This window comes from Gorilla gorilla, chromosome 4, assembly GCF_029281585.2.
Source record: "Gorilla gorilla gorilla isolate KB3781 chromosome 4, NHGRI_mGorGor1-v2.1_pri, whole genome shotgun sequence".
NCBI lineage: Eukaryota > Metazoa > Chordata > Mammalia > Primates > Hominidae > Gorilla > Gorilla gorilla.
The window spans coordinates 22,717,412-22,737,433 of NC_073228.2; the positions used below are offsets into that span (position 1 = coordinate 22,717,412).

The 20,022-nt window shown below is 33.4% G+C and overlaps 1 protein-coding gene across 1 annotated transcript in view; it reads left to right on the top strand.

Moving 5' to 3' along the window:
• ABCA5 (ATP binding cassette subfamily A member 5) overlaps nucleotides 1-20,022 on the top strand; it is an 87,139-nt gene that overhangs the window by 58,172 nt on the left and 8,945 nt on the right. Inside the window, 12 exon segments of the mRNA XM_031011536.3 lie at nucleotides 777-946; nucleotides 3,640-3,767; nucleotides 4,179-4,316; nucleotides 6,866-6,979; nucleotides 9,996-10,166; nucleotides 13,157-13,270; nucleotides 13,642-13,776; nucleotides 14,485-14,559; nucleotides 15,100-15,191; nucleotides 18,594-18,720; nucleotides 19,027-19,144; nucleotides 19,243-19,334. Of these exon segments, the coding sequence (XP_030867396.3) occupies nucleotides 777-946; nucleotides 3,640-3,767; nucleotides 4,179-4,316; nucleotides 6,866-6,979; nucleotides 9,996-10,166; nucleotides 13,157-13,270; nucleotides 13,642-13,776; nucleotides 14,485-14,559; nucleotides 15,100-15,191; nucleotides 18,594-18,720; nucleotides 19,027-19,144; nucleotides 19,243-19,334 (1,474 nt within the window).

Consider the following 20,022-nt stretch of genomic DNA (forward strand, 5'->3'; position numbering starts at 1 on the left):
AGCCGAGATCACACCACTGCACTCCAGCCTGGGTGACAGAGCAAGACTCCATCTCAAAAAAAAAAAAGTAAATGGTTAAGATAGAGACAGGACAGGAAGTAATTCCTTCAGGAGTAGAGACAAATATTTGAGACATAATGTCTTGTGTTTTAACAGTTATAACTACGTGTTTACATACTCTTAGGAAAATTTAAGGGCGTCACTGATCTAAAATATACTTTTATAACTTTTAATTTTGTCGTACAGTATTGGCTTTCTCTCCAGTATTGTCATAAGATCATTTTGGGGAATACAATTTCTAATTTTTTTTTCAGTTTTTTTTCTTTGTTTTTTTCAGTGATTATCTTTTAACTATCTAGAGTTTAAATCTATACCAATGTAGGCTGGTCAAGGTGGCCCACACCTGCAATCCCAGCACTTTGGGAGGCTGAGGCAGGCAAGCTCCTTGTTTGAGCTCAGGAGTTTGAGACCAGCCTTGGCAACATGGCGAAACCCCATCTCTATAAAAAATAACAAAAATTAGTTGTGTATGGTGGCGTGTGCCTGTTGTCCCAGCTATTTGGGATGGTGAGGGGAGAAGATTGCTTGAGCCTGGGAGGTGGAGGTTACAGTGAGCTGAGATCATGCCATTACACTCCAGCCTGGGTGACAGAACCAGACCCTGTCTCAAATAAAAACAAAAAAAGTCCATATCAATGTGAAGGGAGAGTTTTAATTGATTTTCATATTAATGTACCTTTGTACCCTGAGCTGTGTTGTTTTTTTTTTCTTTTCAGGTTGCTTCTGCTTTTAATTTTTTTCACAGTTCAGATTTTTATGTTTTTGGTTCATCATTCTTTTAAAAATGCTGTGGTTCCCGTCAAACTTGTTCCAGACTTATATTTTCTAAAACCTGGAGACAAACCTCATAAATACAAAACAAGTCTGCTTCTTCAAAATTCTACTGGTGAGAGTGTGTGAAGGTCTGTGAATGAGTGTTGGCATGGAGCATGGGGTTGAGGGGTGGATAAAGGTCTGGATTTTAAAACTATGTTTAAGGTAAAGGCATGGTCTGTCTGCATGAAATCTAAATTATAGTTCAATACGTATCTTACTGATGCTGAAGAATATATTACAGTAAATTTTGGTTTACAAATAAATGACAGTTTTGGCCAGGTGCGGTGGCTTACACCTGTAATCCCAGCACTTTGGGAGGCCAAGGCGGGTGGATCACCTGAGGTCAGGAGATCGAGACCATCCTGGCTAACACGGTGAAACCCCGTCTCTACTAAAAATATAAAAATTAGCCAGGCATGGTGGCACGCGCCTGTAGTCCCAGGTACTCAGGAGGCTGAGGCAGGAGAATCGCTTGAACCCGGGAGGCGGAGGTTGCAGTGAGCCGAGATTGCACCACTGCATTCCAGTCTGGGCAACAGAGGGAGACTCTGCCTCAAAATAAATAAATAAATAAATAAATAAATAAATAAATAAATAAATAAATAGTTAAAAAAATAATTTATACTTTGTATAATAGTAGAATTTCCTTTTTTAATAATAACGTTATTCTTACTAGCATGTTTTATGCTGATAAGTCCATGATGAGCAAAATATACTTCAAAAGTTGAAAAACCCTCTTTACAAAGAGTTGTAGTACATAATGTTTATACAGGTATGTGTCTGCGTAGAAGTGTTTAATTCTTCAAGGACAGTCTGAAGAATTAGTTAAAACTAAGAAAAATAAGACTTAAATATAAATATCTCTAATTGAATATATTAGATTTGTAATGGATATTTTTGGCTTTGCTATTAGTATTCTTACCATGTAGTTGTCAAATATGAAAAAAATTTAAACATACAGACTTGAGCAAAGCTCAAAACAAAAAACTGACATAGTGTTCTGATTTTCAAAATATTAAAAGCTAATACAAACTTTATTCATATGTGATCAGTCGTTCCTATAACATCTCCTATTCTGTAGCAAACTCTTTGGGGTTTAACCTTTCTAACACTTCACCTACATTCTAGTATCATTCCTTTTTGATTCACTAATTCAAAAAAGACTTTGCCCAGTATTAAAATAATAAGCATGGCTAGGAATGATTATAAATTAGTATTAAAATAATCACTGTTAAAATCTGGTGCGTGTTATATTACATAACCTTCATTCTTTCTGGTAAAGATGTATTTATTGATGGATAAATGAGTGAGAACATGGAAAATTACCTGGAGCATGGAAAATTAATGGAAAATTACTCGAATGGAAAATGTTAGGTTTTGCAATTTTTTTTCTTTCATTAGGAAATTTCATTATGAATTCTCGTTTTGGTTTTAAAATACATTTTATATTGCTAATATATAATCCTTACACTGTGATAATCTTGACATTTTTTATATGTGTCCAGGGAATTGTACATGTATCTCAAATATTTCTTTTTTTTTTTTTTTAAAGAACCTTGGATTCAAATTAAATCTTTTTGCTTTGAGTTAATTCTCATTGATCTGCAGAAATTCTAGTATTTTCAGTTTGTCTCTTAATTTTTTATTATTCTTAGAGTTGCTTGCTTATGCATGCCATATTTTCCTAAGCCTTGTGTGTGTTCCAAAATAAAACCACTTTTTTTTGAACCACTGGCCTCTGTGTATATATATATTGGGTGGTATCTTACCCACCTTGCAGAGCTTTTTGTGTCTCTTGTGCTGTGGTTCCTTCACTTATAATGTGTCTCTCTTCTCAGGGTACATAGCTGGTCTTGCAAGTTAGAGATAAGAGATCAGTTAAGGTACTAGGTTGGGAGTAAAGTAGTGTCACCATTCTCTATGACACTGAGATTTAGTGCTGTGTCTGATCCACCCTGCCATACTATTCAGTTACTAGTAATGTTTTGCTTTGTTTGATTTAAATTTCTCTCTAAAGTCACATTTTTCCTTCCCTGAATCCTGATTTTTGTTATGATGGGGGAGAAACTGCATCTATTCGGCAGACATGTTGGTATAGATTTAAATCCCGACAGGATTTAAAATCTTACTCTTGGCTCCAGGTACTTTAGAGAATGTAGAGATGTGATTATGTGAATATTTTAAGGTAGTTAAGGCAATTGACATGTCTGCCCAGAGCCTACAAAAAATTCTCTAGGGAGTGATGTTACCACACCTGTACCTTTCTGAGCTTAGCAGGTTATCTTGTTACCTAAAATTGTCAGATAGATTTTTATTCTTATTATTTAACCAAATTTCATGTATTATAGGTTAACTTTTCAATGTTAATAATAGTTGTAGCAGCAGCAGCAGTGGCGGCAGCAGCAGCGGCAGCTAAAATATGCACAGTTACTATGTGTCAGGTTCTAAACTCTGTGTATATATTCAGTCATTTAATTCTCAGGATGATCACTCTACCTATAAGGCAGATATACTTATTTTACCCACTTTACAAAAGAGGGAACTTAAGGTCCAGAGCATCTAGGTAACTTGCTTGAAGGACGAATAGTTTAATGTTACAACTCAACTTTAAAACCAGGCTGACTGGCTTCAGAGCCAATGTACTTACTCGCGTGTTCGCTAATGAAAATAAAATACTTCTCTAAAAATAGAATTATCTTCCCAGTGTTACTAAAAGCCTCGTTTAAACTCATTTTTTATTATTTGCTTATTTTCTAACACCAGACTCAGATATCAGTGATCTTACTAGTTTTTTCACAAGCCAGAACATAATGGTGACGATGATTAATGACAGTGACTATGTATCCATGGCTCCCCATAGTGCGGCTTTAAATGTGATGCATTCAGAAAAGGTAAGATGAATGCAGTGAATGAATATCCATTTGGGAGTTATGCAAGATTAAAACATTTCTTCTAAAATTAATTATTTGTTGATTTGACCTTATGAGTTAGAAATTAGATTTTACTTTTGGAAATAACTAGCTGTCTTTGTTTATGATATATTTCATTACTTCACAGATGACCAATATATAAAGTTACAGAAATTTAGTTTTTTAAAAAATTATATGCTTGTTTAAAATATTAAAATATCTGTACATTCCAAACCAGATTGTCTTTATCTGTCATTGAGTATTATTTCTGTGAGTTGTTGAAGCAGTTTTTCTGTATGAGAATTAGCTTTGTTGGTGAGAAAAGCTTGGTACATATCAATAATATATCCGCTTATATACAGTATGTAATAAGTGTCTTTTTTTAAATTGTAGGACTATGTTTTTGCAGCTGTTTTCAACAGTACTATGGTTTATTCTTTACCTATATTAGTGAATATCATTAGTAACTACTATCTTTATCATTTAAATGTGACTGAAACCATCCAGATCTGGAGTACCCCATTCTTTCAAGTAAGCCAATGTATATACAGATAAATTTCCATATGCATGTCATATATATAATAACCATTAAAAACTAAGCAAAAATAACAAAATATGTAGAAATTTATCTTGTGAGATCTCTTAGACTTCTTAAAACTCAAGTGAGAAACGGTTTACATTAAGGTTTAGGATTCTCCAGTAGAAGTATGTTTCAGGGTAAAGGAGATTCTGTTTTGGTATTGATATTTGTGTGTTCTGTATTGATCATAGAATAACATATAAGATAATTTTTAAATGAATATTTTTTACCTAAAATCCAGGTATTGGGTATTGAAAAAAACTTGAGAAGTCACCTAGGCAACCATTTTTCCTCTAGATAGAACTGTTGGATTGTACACATCAGAATCAAGATTACAGAAAAGTATCCAACATATTTTCTCTTAATCCTTTTGATTTTCATATGCTAAAAAATAAATGGACAAATATCTGTAACAATATTTTCTATCTTCTCTTTTCATACTTTTAAAAACAGCTTCATTGAAATATAATGTCCAATCAACCTGACCATTATTCAAAGTATACACTTCAGTGTCTTTTATTATGCTTATAGAGTTGTGCAGTCATCACTACAGTCAGTTTTAAATATGCCATCACCCCCCTCCAAAAAAAATAACCCTTACACTCATTAGTAATCACTCATTTCCTCTCATACCCACTCCCAACCCTAGGCAACCACTAATGTACTTTCTGTATCTATGGATTTCCTTATTTTAGACATTTTATGCAAATGGAATCATACAGTATGTAGTCTTTTTTGTCTGGTTTCTTGTACTTAGCATACTGCTTTGAAGATTCATCTGTTTTGTAACACATATCAGTGCTTCATTTATTTTTACTACCAAATCATATTTCATTGTGTGGAATGTATGGAATGTTTATGTGAAATACCACATTCTACTTATCTGTTCATCAGTTGATAGCATTTGGGTTATTTCCACCTTTTGGCTATTATGAGTAATGCTATGAATATTTGAGTAGAAGATTTTGTATGAGCATATGTTTTTATTTCTCTTGGATATATAACTAGGAGTGGAATTGCTAGATCATCTAGTAACTCTATGTTTAACACTTGAAGAACTGCCAAACTGCTTTCCAAAATGGTTGCATCATTTTCCATTTCCAGCAGCAGTGTCTGTGGAGAGGTATCTCATATTATGAAATATTTCAAACGTATAGAAAACGAACCACCTACTATCCAAATATTTCAAGTGTTAATATTGCATAATATTTGTTTTTAATAAAACTTTTAAGACACAGGTGAAAACTCATGTTACCCCTCTCCAATCTTGTTTCCTTCTCTCCTCCGTAGGAGTAACCGCAATTCACAATTTCACAATTTGTAATTCCCATACGTGTTTTTTTGATGTTACTACATATGTCTGTATCCATAACTATTACACAAGATTTTACAACTTACAATTTTCAACAACACTGACATATAATCATACTATATTTCGAAAGAAATACATGGGAGTTTTTAAAGCTAACTATTCATATATAGTTGTATTAATATTTCAAATTTGTTTCTTCCTTCATTAGATTCTGTATGATTGGATCCAACTATAGTCTCATTCATTTCCACTTCTTGCACTACTAGTCTACATATTTGTGGGTTCTTTCTGAGCCTCCACTGTCATATTATGAGAGTTTCAGACAAATTCTGCAATGTCATATGACCTGAACTTTGGAATTGACTTAATTGCTAAATAGGAAAACTCAGAAGGCTAGGTTTCAGCAAGACAGTGATGTACTCTGTCTCTATGTCATCCCATGGAGGGGTGTGCCGGTGCGAGGGTATCTGCTAGGCACTGTGGATTCTATTCCAGTGCAGAGTACCTTCTCTGTCCCACGGGTCCGTATTCTTATAGAACAAGGGGAGGAAACTGACCTTGGTGAGGGTGGATGATAATATAGTATCCTTGGACTTGGGTAATCTGCATTTGAAGTGCTAGCTGTTTATTGATTGTCTGGGAAAGTTAGCTGACTGCACCTGGATCCCTGGGGAAGCTAACGACTTTGGGGCCTGTGGGAGTTAAGTCCTCTTCTGCTTGGGAGAAGAAGTTCTAGTTCCATAGGAAGCTGAGCTTGGATATAGCTTTTCCCAATTAAAAAGACAATAAAGAGCAACAAATATCATTCTTAGATATTTATTATTATTGCATAGGACCACTATGGTGGACATACTAACTGCTTTTCAAATACATCATTCATTTTTATGAAATTGCGAAGCGTAATTTATATGCCTGATTATTCTGTTTTGTAGACAGGAAAATGAAAGTAAAATGATTTGCTTAGGATCAGATAGTTATTAATAAGTGGCAGAGTTGGTAATATTGTCCACAACCACCTGTTAATACATCTGCCACTCATTCTTTCATGTAGACTATGCCTCGGTTAGATATTCTAATATGTTCTTTCTGAGGTTTTGATTTCTTTTTGATATAAGATATATCCTAAGATATATCTTAAGATATAAAATGATTCTCAGTTCCATTTGTTACTCTGTGGTTGTCTTTCAGGAAATTACTGATATAGTTTTTAAAGTTGAGCTGTATTTTCAAGCAGCTTTGCTTGGAATCATTGTTACTGCAATGCCACCTTACTTTGCCATGGAAAATGCAGAGAATCATAAGGTAATGACTCAGTTAAAAATATATAATTTGCTAATAAGAAGTGTCATATAAAAATAACCTATTTGCATGATTGCAAGGCTTAGTATAATTGTTATTTTAGAAATAAGTAAATGGAATATAAATACATTTATTATAGTTTCTTATTGTAATAAGTGATAATTAATATTTATTATTTGAGATTTGCTACATGCTTTAAAAATTATATTCTCTAATTCTCACAACATTGTGAGGTAAGTTTTTTGTTACTGATTTCTTATAGATCAGGAAATCAAAGATGGGATTGTTCATATGACTTGCTCAGGTTGACTCAACTTGTTTAAATTGTGGATTTGGGAAGTGACTGTGATCTTTATGTTCTTAACTGGCAAACTAACATGCCCGTCCCTTTTATCCTTTAACAGAGGTATTAAGTAGTCAAGGTGCTAAATTCTTATTAATGGAAAAAAAATAGATGAAAGTGATTGTCATCATTAGGGCCTTGGAGAAATTGCTAAGTATACAGAGGTTCTTTGGTATTCTTTCACTTTCTTTTTACGCCTTTCCCTTTTGTTTTCCTTCAGGCATATAGCGATCTTGTACAGTCTTTGGTTGTTCAAAGCCTCCCACTTTTTCACTCTGCTGAGATTATATCTTACTGCTCTAATAAAAATTCTGATCTTCTTCATGGATGATCTTAATTCAGTAAAAACAAATTTGTCTAAATTAATTTACAGACTGTGATGAACTCATTATTTTAATAAATTCTAAAAAAATAAATTCTAGGCCAGGCGTGGTGGCCCATGCCTGTAATCCTAGCACTTTGGGATGCCGACATGGGCAGATCACCTGAGGTTGGGAGTTCGAGACTAGCCTGACCAACATGGGGAAACCCCATCTCTACTAAAAATACAAAAAAAATTAGCCGGGCGTGGTGGTGCATGCCTGTAATCCCAGCTACTCAGAAGGGTGAGGCAGGAGAATCACTTGAACCCGAGAGGCGGAGATTGCAGTGAGCCGAGTTCATGCCATTGCACTCCAGCCTGGGCAACAAGAGCAAAAACTCCATCTCAAAAATAAATAAATAAATAAATAAATAAATACATTCTAATAAAAATTTTGTTATTTGTTTAGTATAAAAGTAACACATCTCTATTTTTAAAATAATATTCAATTTTTGTTAAATATACTCATTGTAATGTATAAATTATAGAAAAGTATAAGGAATATAGAAATCCATAACCCACTGCACAATAATAAAATTTACTGGACATTTGCATTTTCTTTCTTGTTTCAACTGAAACATTTTTTCCCAATATAAATTTTTTATTTTTATTTATTTAGTTTTTAATTTTTTTATTTATATATATTTTTTATTATACTTTAAGTTTTAGGGTACATGTGCACATTGTGCAGGTTAGTTACATATGTATACATGTGCCATGCTGGTGCACTGCACCCACTAACTTATTTTTAATTAAACTTTTTATTTTGAGATAGTTGTATATTCATGTTTATTTGTTAGAAATGACAGAGAGATCCTGTGTACTCTTTACATTTTGTCCCAATAATAACATCTCGTAAAATTATAGTACAATGTAACAGGGTATTGGCATTGACACAGTCAAGATACAGAACATTTCTGTCACCAAAAAGATTCCCATTTTTTGCCCTTTCCTAGCCTCTCTGACCTGTGGCAACCACTACTCTGTTCTCTATTTCTGTAATTTTGATAGTTCAAAAATGTAAAATGGCATCACAATAAGTTTTCTTTTGGGATTGGCTTTTTTCAAATAGCATTTTTTTTGAAGTTCATCCTATTTGTATTTATCAATAATCCATTCCTTTTCATTGCTGAGTAATATTCCATGGTATGGCTACATCACACTTTCTCTAATCATTTGCCTGTTGAAGAACATTTGGATTGTTTTCCATTTTTGGCTATTGTAAATAAAGTTGCTGTGGATATTTGCATACAGGTTTTGTGTAAACATCATTTTCATTTCTCTGAGATAAATGCCCAAGAGTGCAATTGCTGAATCATACATGTTAATTTTATAAGAAATTGCCAAATTATTTTCCAAGATGAGTGTTCCATTTTATATTATCCCTACCAGCAGTGTGTGAATGACAAAAGTTTGAATTATCCAAAATAATTGCATTTGCCTTGGCTTATGTTTTTATTCTTGTATTAGAATTTACATGTGACTCATGTTCTCATAATTCATTGAACAGAAAACTTGCCAGTTTTGTTCATTTCTCCTCTTCTTAACTAATCTTTATATTTCATGCTTCCTTTATCTCTGTGGACAGCTCTTTCATATAATACCTTTAGTTATTAGGAGTAGATATTTTTATAGATGACAAAAATCAACTAAATAAAATTGTTAGGTATTTGGATTTATGAAATATTTTAGAAATTTCAAATTAAATGAGAACATGAGATAGGAAAACTATGATCATTTGAGTTTACCATTAACAAACTTGTGACGTAAATAACACCTTAGATTTATATACTATACCAGTGTACATAAAAGGCTTTGAACATTTCAAAAGCTTTCACTTAAGCTGAAAGCCTTATGTAAATCCAAAGGATACTTGGCAATTTATTAGTGTTTTTATTTATGAAAGGTTCATTTTTAAAACTGAGAATTCTTTTTCTGTGTAAACATATCTTCCCATCTGTTTCCACAGTATTTCAAAAGTAGTAATGTTTTGGCTATTTATTATTTGTATAGCTGTAACCCCAACCACCATGACACCTTTTACTTTATTTTAATCTCAGTTTCTTGGCAGCACTACTGTATTCTGATTCTTAAAAATTCTGTTGAAATTGTTACATCTCAGAAATAATGAGCCAAATTAAAGGCTAAATGGAATTTGTATTTAGTGTGAGGGGGACTTTTATTACCTATAAGCCTGGAATGTAACCTTTTTGGTTTTGCGGATGTAAAATTAAGAGATCTACAATAATTTACTAATTTATTTGTGTGTTTCTAAAGTGTCTAAAATTATAATAAATTGTTTTTCTTTTTTTTAGATCAAAGCTTATACTCAACTTAAACTTTCAGGTCTTTTGCCATCTGCATATTGGATTGGACAAGCTGTTGTTGATATCCCCTTATTTTTTATCATTCTTATTTTGATGCTAGGAAGCTTATTGGCATTTCATTATGGATTATATTTTTATACTGTAAAGTTCCTTGCTGTGGTAAGTTAACGTTAGTTGTACTCATGCTATTTATAGATAGAATGTTATTTAAAATCTGTTATAAACATGACAGTTGACTTATTGCATAATTTGGTTATTAATTTGTTAAAATAGAGCAAGTGTGTCTGGTATTTAATACATGTAATCATTTTATATAAGTGACTTTTAAAAACAATAACTTACCACCATTTTAAAATAATTTCTTGAAACTAAAGTGATCTTTCATGTAGACCACCTACTTGGGTGTAATCAGGAACGTTTTAATATATTCCTTCCTTAAAATGCCTTCCTTGGTTTTTGTTATGCCTGAAAATAATTTCACAAAGGATAAGCTCTTTTATTCCATAGTTTAAAATATAGCTTAACATTTCTCTATCTCAATAATGGGCAAGCTGCGAGCCAGATGAAGAACACAACTCCATTTACAATAGCCACAAAAAATTAAAATACCTAGGAATACATCTAACAAAGGAGATGAAAGATCTCTACAGGGAGAACTACAAAACATTGGTGAAGGAATTCAGAGATGATACAAGCAAATGGAAAAAAATTTCATGCTCATGGATTAGAAGACTCAATATGTTAAAGTGGCCATACCACCCAAAGCAATCTACAGATTCAACACTATTCCTATCAAACTACCAACATTATTCATCACAGAATTTTAAAAAGCTATTCTAAAATTCATATGGAACCCCAAAAGTACCCAGATGGCTAAAGGAATCCTACGTAAGCTGGGCGCGGTGACTCATGCCTATAATCCCAGCACTCTGGGAGACTGAGACGGGTGGATCACGAGGTCAAGAGATCAAGACCATCCTGGTCAACATAGTGAAACACCATCTCTACTAGAAATACAAAAAAATAGCTGGACGTGGTGGCATGCGCCTGTAGTCCCAGCTACTCAGGAGGCTGAGGCAGGAGAATCGCTTGAACCGGGGAGGTGGAGGTTGTGTTGAGCCAAGATCGTGCCACTGCACTCTAGCCTGGGCAACAGAGAGAGACTTTTTATCCAAAAAAAAAAAAAAAAAAAAAAAAAGGAATCCATGTAAAAAGAACAAAGCCAGAGGCATTTCATTACCTAACTTCAAACTATACTATAAAGGCTCCAGTGACCAAAACAGCATGGTATTGGTACAAAAACAGACATGTAGACCGATGAAACAGAATGGAGGACCCAGAAATAAAGCCACACATCTATAGCCATCTGATCTTCAACAAAGTTGACAAAAATAAGCAACAGGAAAGGACTCTGTGTTCAATAAATGGTGCTGGGATAGCTGGCTAGCCATATTCAGAAGAATGAAATTGGACCTCCACCTTTCACCGTATGTAAAAAGTAACTCAAGATGGATTAAAGATTTAAGGGTAAGACATCAACTATAAGAATTCTACAAGAAAACATAGGAAATACCATTCTGGACCTTGGGAAAGAATTTATGAGTAAATAAGTCTTCAAAAGCAATTGCAACAGAAATAAAAATTGACAAGTGTCACCTAATTAAACTAAAGAGCTTCTGCACAGCAAAAGAAACTATCAACAGAGTAAATGGACAACATACAGAATGGGAGAAAATACAAACTATGCATCCAACAAAGGCCTAGTATCCAGAATCTATAAGGCACTTAAACAATTCAGCAATCAAAAAACAAAACTCCATTAAAAAGTGGGCAAAAGATATGAACAGACACTTCTCAAAAGAAGACATGCAAGTGGACAACAAATGTATGAAAAAATGCTCTACATCACTAATCATCAGAGAAATGTAAATCAAAACCACAGTAAGATACCATCTCACGTCAGTTAGAATGGCTATGATTAAAAAGTCAAAACCAACAGATGCTGGCGAGGCTGCAGAGAAAATGAAATGCTTATATACTCTTATATACTCTTGGTGGGAATGTAAACTTCAGCAACCATGGAAAGCAGTTTGGAGAGTTCTCAAAAAACTTAAAACAGAACTACCTTATAACTCAGAAACCCCATTACTGGGTATATATCCAAAAGAAAATAAATCATTCTACCAAAAAGACACATGAGTATGTTCATTGCAGCACTATTCACAATAGCAAAGACATGGAATCAACCTAGGAGCCCATTGACCAGTGATTGAATAAAGAAAGTGTGGTACATATACACCACGGAATACTGAGCAGCCATAAAAAAGAATGAAATTATGTCTGTTGCAGCAGCACAGGTGCAGTTGGAGGCCATTATTCTAAGTGAATTAACAAAGGAACAGAAAACCAACTATTGCATGTTCCCACTTATAAATGGGAGCTAAATTGGGTAAACATGGACGTAAAAATGGCAACAGTAGACACTGGGCACTACTAGACGGGGGCAGGAGGAAGGAGAGCAAGGGTTGAAAAACTAACTGTTGGGTACTGTGTCCAGTACCTAGGTGACAGAATGAATTATACCCCAAACCTCAGCATCATGCAGTATACCCATGTAACACACCTGCACATGTATCCCCTGAATCTAAAGTAAAACTAGAAATTACTTAAAATAAAATATAGCTTAAAATATCAAAGAAGAGACTGATTTGCATTCATGTTCACATGTAAATGACTGACAGCAGGCCCTTTCATTGATTACTTTATTAGGAAAAAGGGAAAACAGAGTTACATGAGGTTGATGCTGAAAGTAAATTTACCGATTTTGTCAGAGATCATAATGACCTTATATATTAGTTTCTGCCATGTAAAATAATAATGTTTTTCTTACACATTAAAAAATAAAGTGCTGTATATTAAAATAGTAGCTAATATTTGAGAGAGAGAAAGTTGTAGCTAGCTATACTTGCTTTTTATAATAATGAGAGATAGTATTTTACTTGGTATAAAAAACTACAAATAGTGTTCAGTTTAAATGATTTATTTAGGATTGTATTAATAATTATTCATATTTTAATATGACTAGTATTTCATGTCATGTGTATTGCAAGCTATTCATATTTTTATAGAAACATATTTCTGATTTACAGGTTTTTTGCCTTATTGGTTATGTTCCATCAGTTATTCTGTTCACTTATATTGCTTCTTTCACCTTTAAGAAAATTTTAAATACCAAAGAATTTTGGTCATTTATCTATTCTGTGGTAAGTTACATTTTACATTATTTCAACTTTCCATAGCAGTTTAATTAACATGAATTCTTTCCTGATTATACTAAAAATGTTACATATCTTTTGTAAGTGCAGAATTTAGATAGGTAATTGGCAGCTTCTTTTTGTGTGTACATTTGTCTTCTGAATCATCCTTTCCATGTAGGAACAATATGGAAGAGATTTAGCAACTAGTGTATCAAGGATACTAGCTACAAACAAGTGGTATTGTTGTTGCTTGCTGGCTAAATATCATCTCTTGTTCCATGTTTTATTAGAGGATTGAAAAAATAGTTTAATGCTTAGACACCAATTTGTAAGAAGTTTCTAAACACTTTGTCACTTTTATTTATTTTTTTCTTTAGACAGCGTTGGCTTGTATTGCAATCACTGAAATAACTTTCTTTATGGGATACACAATTGCAACTATTCTTCATTATGCCTTTTGTATCATCATTCCAATCTATCCACTTCTAGGTTGCCTGATTTCTTTCATAAAGGTAATTCTGCTAAATATTTTAATATGTTAAAAAACATAAATATGGTCTAATTTGGGGATGTTAGTTCTTGTATAGAAAATAGTAAAATGCATCAGGCTAATGGCTACTACTTGATTTAGATATTATTAATGCAGCATAAATTATTGTGAGCTCTTGTCAAACTGTAAATTCTCAAAGGAAAAGGGCTATGTTCATTACAGGTTCTCTCATGCTCAAAATGATGTATATAATTAGAAGTGTGACATGGTTTCAGTCAGTATTTGTTTTCAGGAGTTTATCAGTGATTAAATAACGTATTTTACTATAAAGGGATGAGAAAGAATAAAGTATAAGAGATTTTCTCCAAGAAAAAATAGAGACAAAAACCAGATTCATTTTATTAAGGCTGGATAATTGAAAGAAATTTCCATGTGATTAGAAAAAATATTGTTATGAATTCTTGGTTTGGAATTGCTAATTAATTCTACTTACTAATCCTACTACCCCTGCTTCCCTTTTTAGGTCTCAGTTCAATGTGTTTAATTTATACTGATCCTCAGAAATATTTTGGGACAGGGAAGATTTTAAGTAAAAAACATAACTTACTAATATGAACAGCTAACTTATGTATAGAAAGTACACGTTTGCTAAACAAAATACATTTTTTCATTTTAATCCAAATATTTCTACATATTGCAGCATATATATTTTCGAATCTTTTTGTCTTAGATTTCTTGGAAGAATGTACGAAAAAATGTGGACACCTATAATCCATGGGATAGGCTTTCAGTAGCTGTTATATCGGTAAGAAATAAAGTGTTTTTGTGAGTTAGCAAGTACCTTAAGAATAGTTTGGTCCTATGGTTTTAACTATGTTTAGTTTTTTATCCTGTTGCATGAAAAAGAAGGTGCATAAAAAGTTAAGCATGTTGGTTAACGCTAGCTAATCTGTATTTCAGTGGGGAGTACCTTTCATTTACTGAATATGTTCACTTTAATATACTTAGCCTTTTACATGTTATTAATTGTGTTTAATTACAGTTCTGTCTTAGAAGCAAAAACAAAGTTTTTGTGTTCGATTATATTTTATGAAGCTGACAATAAATGAATGATACAGAGGTAGAAAATATGTGAATAATTTGCTAAAAATAATTCTGCTTTGGTTTGTATTAAAATTTATTTTTAATTATCTTTATCATGTAAAATATAAAAAAGTTGTGATTACTTCTTTTGGTAATGGCAAGGAACTTGATGTATGTAGTCTTAGTTCTGTTGGCAAAGGAAAAAACAACAACAACAACAACAAATCTTTTAGTCATGAGCTGCTACATGTTCTTCTTTTAGCCTTACCTGCAGTGTGTACTGTGGATTTTCCTCTTACAATACTATGAGAAAAAATATGGAGGCAGATCAATAAGAAAAGATCCCTTTTTCAGGTCAGTTGATTTTGTAAAAATTTTAAATGTTTTTAGTATATTTACAGAACTGTGTAACCATTACCATAACATAATTTTGGAACATTTCCAGCACTCCAAAAAGAAACTTCATACCCATTAATAGTCACTTTCTTATCCCTATTCCCATAGCTCCCAGTCTTAGGTAACCACTAATCTACTTTCTGTTTCTGTCAGATTTGCCTATTCTGAACACTTTATATAACTGGACAATGGAAATATGCTTTGGAAAACTTGAGTCAAAAGACCAACAATTCTCTTAAATACCTTGTATTTAACTTTTATATCTGTTTGCTTTTTACCATAGTTGGTTGTCATGTTATTTTAATGTTGGAAAATCATCAGGTTTGCCAGATAACATCTTTGAAAAATTGCTAGGATTTGGGCACTGTAATTAGTATCTAGCATATGGTTTTTACCCTTAGTATAATGTTTGGAGGGCTCATCATGTAGTCGTGTGTAGCACTTTTTATATATCTTAATGAGTTGCTTTTACTTTTCAACTATTATGAACAATGCTGCTATGAATTCAGCTATTATGAACAATGTTGCTAGTTTGTATACAACTGTTTGTATGGACATATATTTTCATTTCTCTTGGGTGGATACCTAGAAATGGGATTGCTGGGTCATTTGAGGAATTGCCAGACTGTTTCTAAAGTGGTAATACCATTTTACACTCCCGCTAGGAATGTTTTAGGGTTCTATTTTCTCCACATCCTTGCCAATGCTTGTTATTGTTTGTCTTTTTTACATATTCTTCCAAATATATTAGCTAATTTGTTTTTACTTTTTCTTCTATCCAGCCTTGCTTACATGATTCATGACTTTATTATCATTTCAGCATCCTCAACTTTTGTCTTTTCGAACTGTCCACTAAAAATTATAATTATTGGTGAATTGAATTATATGCTGGAAAAAATAACATAAAAGTTCCATTTGATAATACTACATATTTATTCCATATAAATTCAGCTGGTTTTTTAAAAAAATTATTTTAGATTTGGGGGTAAATGTGCATGTTTGTTAGCTGGGTATATTGCATACTGGTGGGGATTGGGCTTCTATTGTAACATTACCGAAATGGTGAACGTTGTACCTAATAGGTAGTTTTTCAACCCTCATCCCCACCCCCTTTTGGAGTCCACAGTCCTAGTGTTTCCATATTTATGTTCATGTGTATCCACTGATAAGTGAGAACATGTTGTATTTGATTGTCTGTTTATAAGTGAGAACATGTGGTATTTGATTGTTCCAAATTAGTTCACTTAGGATAATGGTCTCCAGTTCCATCCATGTTGCTGTAAAGAACATAATTTCATTCTATTTATGGCTGTGGAGTATTCCATGGTGTATATGTACCATATTTTCTTTACCCAGTCAACTGTTGATGGACTCTTAGGTTGGTTCTATGATTTTGCTATTGTGAATAGTACCATGATGAACATATGAGTTCAGGTGTCTTTTTTATGTAATGATTTTTTTTTCCTTTGGATATATATCCAGTAGTAGGATTGCTGGGTTGAATGGTAGTTATATTTTAATACTGTTTGGTAGTGAATAACATTTTCCTAGTTAGCACCTTCTTATCTCTTTCTTTTCAATAGTTATTCAAAGCTTTCTCTTTATTCCTTGTATTCCTCAAATCACCTTATCTTACTTCCTACTTCTCAGTAAATAATCTTGTCATTTATCTCAGAAAATAGAAGCACTTAGTTATAAGTTATAAATGTCTACAAACTTACTCACATCTTCCATCATTTTTGCCTTTTCCCAGTCCTAGAGGAAGTAGCAGTCCATCCTATTACCCAAATCTTCATTTATTCTATATACTTGGAATATTGCTCAATTTTCTTTTTCTCTTTTTCTCTTTCCTTTCTGGATCTCAAAAGTGTATTTTTTCTCTTTTTCTCTTTCCTTTCTAGATCTCAATAGTGTATTTTTTTCTCTTTTTCTCTTTCCTTTCTGGATTTCAGTGGTATATTTTGGGGGTTGGGGAGGGTCACCTTTCTTTCATATATGAAAGAACCCATGGATCTCATTTGAACATGAATCCATCCCTAATTCCTATTCTATATCTCTCTTTCCTTTCATAGCCAAAATTCTTCTATCTCCAGTTACTCACCTTCCATCCACTCCTATAACTCCCTGCAATCTGGGTTTTCCCTTACCTTTCCATTGATACTATTTTCAATAAGATAACTAATGATTTTGTCTTTTCATTGTCTAATAGGCTCAACTTATTTAACTAATCTGCAGGCTTTAATATGATTGACATTGTTCTCCTTACACATTTTTCTTTTTTTTTTTTTTTTTTGAGATGGAATCTCACTCTGTCACCCAGGCTGGAGTGCAGTGGCATGATCTCAGCTCACTGGTTGAAACGATTCTTCTGCCTCAGCCTCCCAAGTAGCTGGGATTACAGGCATGTGCCACCACACCTGGTTAATTTTTGTATTTTATTTTTTAGTAGAGACAGGGTTTCTCCATGGTGGCTAGGCTGGTGTTGAACTGCTGACCTCAAGTGATCTGCATGCCTCGGCTTCTTAAAGTGCTAGGATTACAGGCAGGAGCCACCGCGCCTGGCCACATTTTTCTTGTTCCTTTGTTTTCCATTATGTCTTCTGTTTGCCTCTGTACTTCAAAATTGCCTTTGCAAGCACTTCATCCTGTCTATCCCTAAAAATGGTGTTACTGTGGGTTCTGATGTCAGCCCTCTACATCTACTCTTTCTGGGCAATTTCATTTATACTCAGGTTGTAAATTTTTTGAGGGCAAGGTTCATGTTTTTTCATCTTTCTTTCTGTGTAATAATACCTGACACCTACTAGTCATAAATAATATTGTTGAATAAATGAATGAATTTAGATAATATCGTCCAAATGTTATCAGTCATTGAAAAATAATGCTTGTGGCTGGGCATGGTGGCTCGAACCTGTAATCCCAGTACTTTGGGAGGCTGAGGCAGGTGGATCTTTTGAGGCCAGGAGTTTGAGACCAGCCTGGGCAACATGGTGAAACCCTGTCTCTACTAAAAATACAAAAATGAGCCGGGCGTGGTGGCACGTGCCTGTAATCCCAGCTACTCAGGAGGCTGAGGCAGGAGAATCGCTTGAACCCAGGAGGCAGAGGTTATAGTGACCTGAGATCGTACCACTGCACTCCAGCCTGGGCAACAGAGTGTGAGACCCTGTCTTAAAAAAAAAAAAAAAAAAGAAAGAAAGAAAGAAAAAGAAATATCACTTATAATTCCACCTTTCAGAGATAATCCTAGATCTTATGTTAGTGTATTTTTTCAGTCTTTTCTCTACCTAGTATCTGAATTTCTTACTATTTTAATTATTTGAAAACCTACTGTCTTTTATATTTATTATATATATGTAGAAACCTTTCAACGAAGTCTAAAAATAGGAAGCTTCCAGAACCACCAAACAATGAGGATGAAGATGAAGATGTCAAAGCTGAAAGACTAAAGGTCAAAGAGCTGATGGGTTGCCAGTGTTGTGAGGAGGTAATTTATTCTTTATGGCTAAGTCATAGTAAATATGAAATGATCAATTCCCGGTATATAGAAATTAATCTGAAAAATATTTTTCTTTGCATATGAAGCAATCTGAAAAAAATCTTTCTTGGAAAAAAATACTTTGTTTACTTACTTTTGAATAAGCCAGAATTTCAGTCATAAATGGATATTTATTTGTACAGTATCCCCTTATTAGCCAATATAATTTTTGTAATATGGATATGAGGTATGTGCAGCCTGTCATTTCATGATAAGTTTTATAACTTTCTTTTTAAATACAATTTTTCTTATTAGAAACCATCCATTATGGTCAGCAATTTGCATAAAGAATATGATGACAAGAAAGATTTTCTTCTTTCAAGAAAAGTAAAGAAAGTGGCAACTAAATACATCTCTTTCTGTGTGAAAAAAGGCTGGTATTTAATTTTTCCTTACATAACTTTTCTAGAAGAGTAATTTCCACTTTTAGTATGATTTGATTATGATTTTTTTTTCTTTCAATTCCTTTAGGAGAGATCTTAGGACTGTTGGGTCCAAATGGTGCTGGCAAAAGCACAATTATTAATATTCTGGTTGGTGATATTGAGCCAACTTCAGGCCAGGTATGATATATAAGAGTATAGGATATGTTGAATGTGATTTATATTGTTAATTAACATAAACTTTTAGTGACAAATTCTGATTTTATATTCAATTTTTATGTATATTTTTAGAATTTTTTGTACAGCCTGATCAAATTATGATCTTTTGGGTTATCTGTAAAAATAATGTGCATGGTGAAATTTTCATAGACACATGTAGACACACGCATATACAGTATTTCTGCTTTTGTAATGCTTACATGCATGAGTTATTTGTCTACCAACTTAATGGAAGACAATTTTATTAGCTTCAGGAGATATGGGAGCTTGTTTTGACCTGCCATCAGCTAGTCTTTTATTATAAGCATGTCACTGACCACTTTGTGGATACTTCACAAAACTACCCTGATCCCATTTCCTGCTTCTCTCCCCTTGCTTACTTTATGCCAGCCACACTAACTCATTGCTTTCCTGGAAAATGCCAGGCATACTCTTTTCTTTGGGTTTTTGCCCAAGATGTTTTCTTTGTTTGGCTATACCTTATACCCTAGAAATACATATACTAAATTCACTTACCTCTTTGGCTCAAATGTCACCTTCCAGTGAAGCTCCCTGATCATTAGAATTACATCTTGCTTTTTCATCCAACTCTGTATTACCCTTTCTGACCAAGTCTCTGAACTCTGACTTAGCTTTATATGTCCTTCCA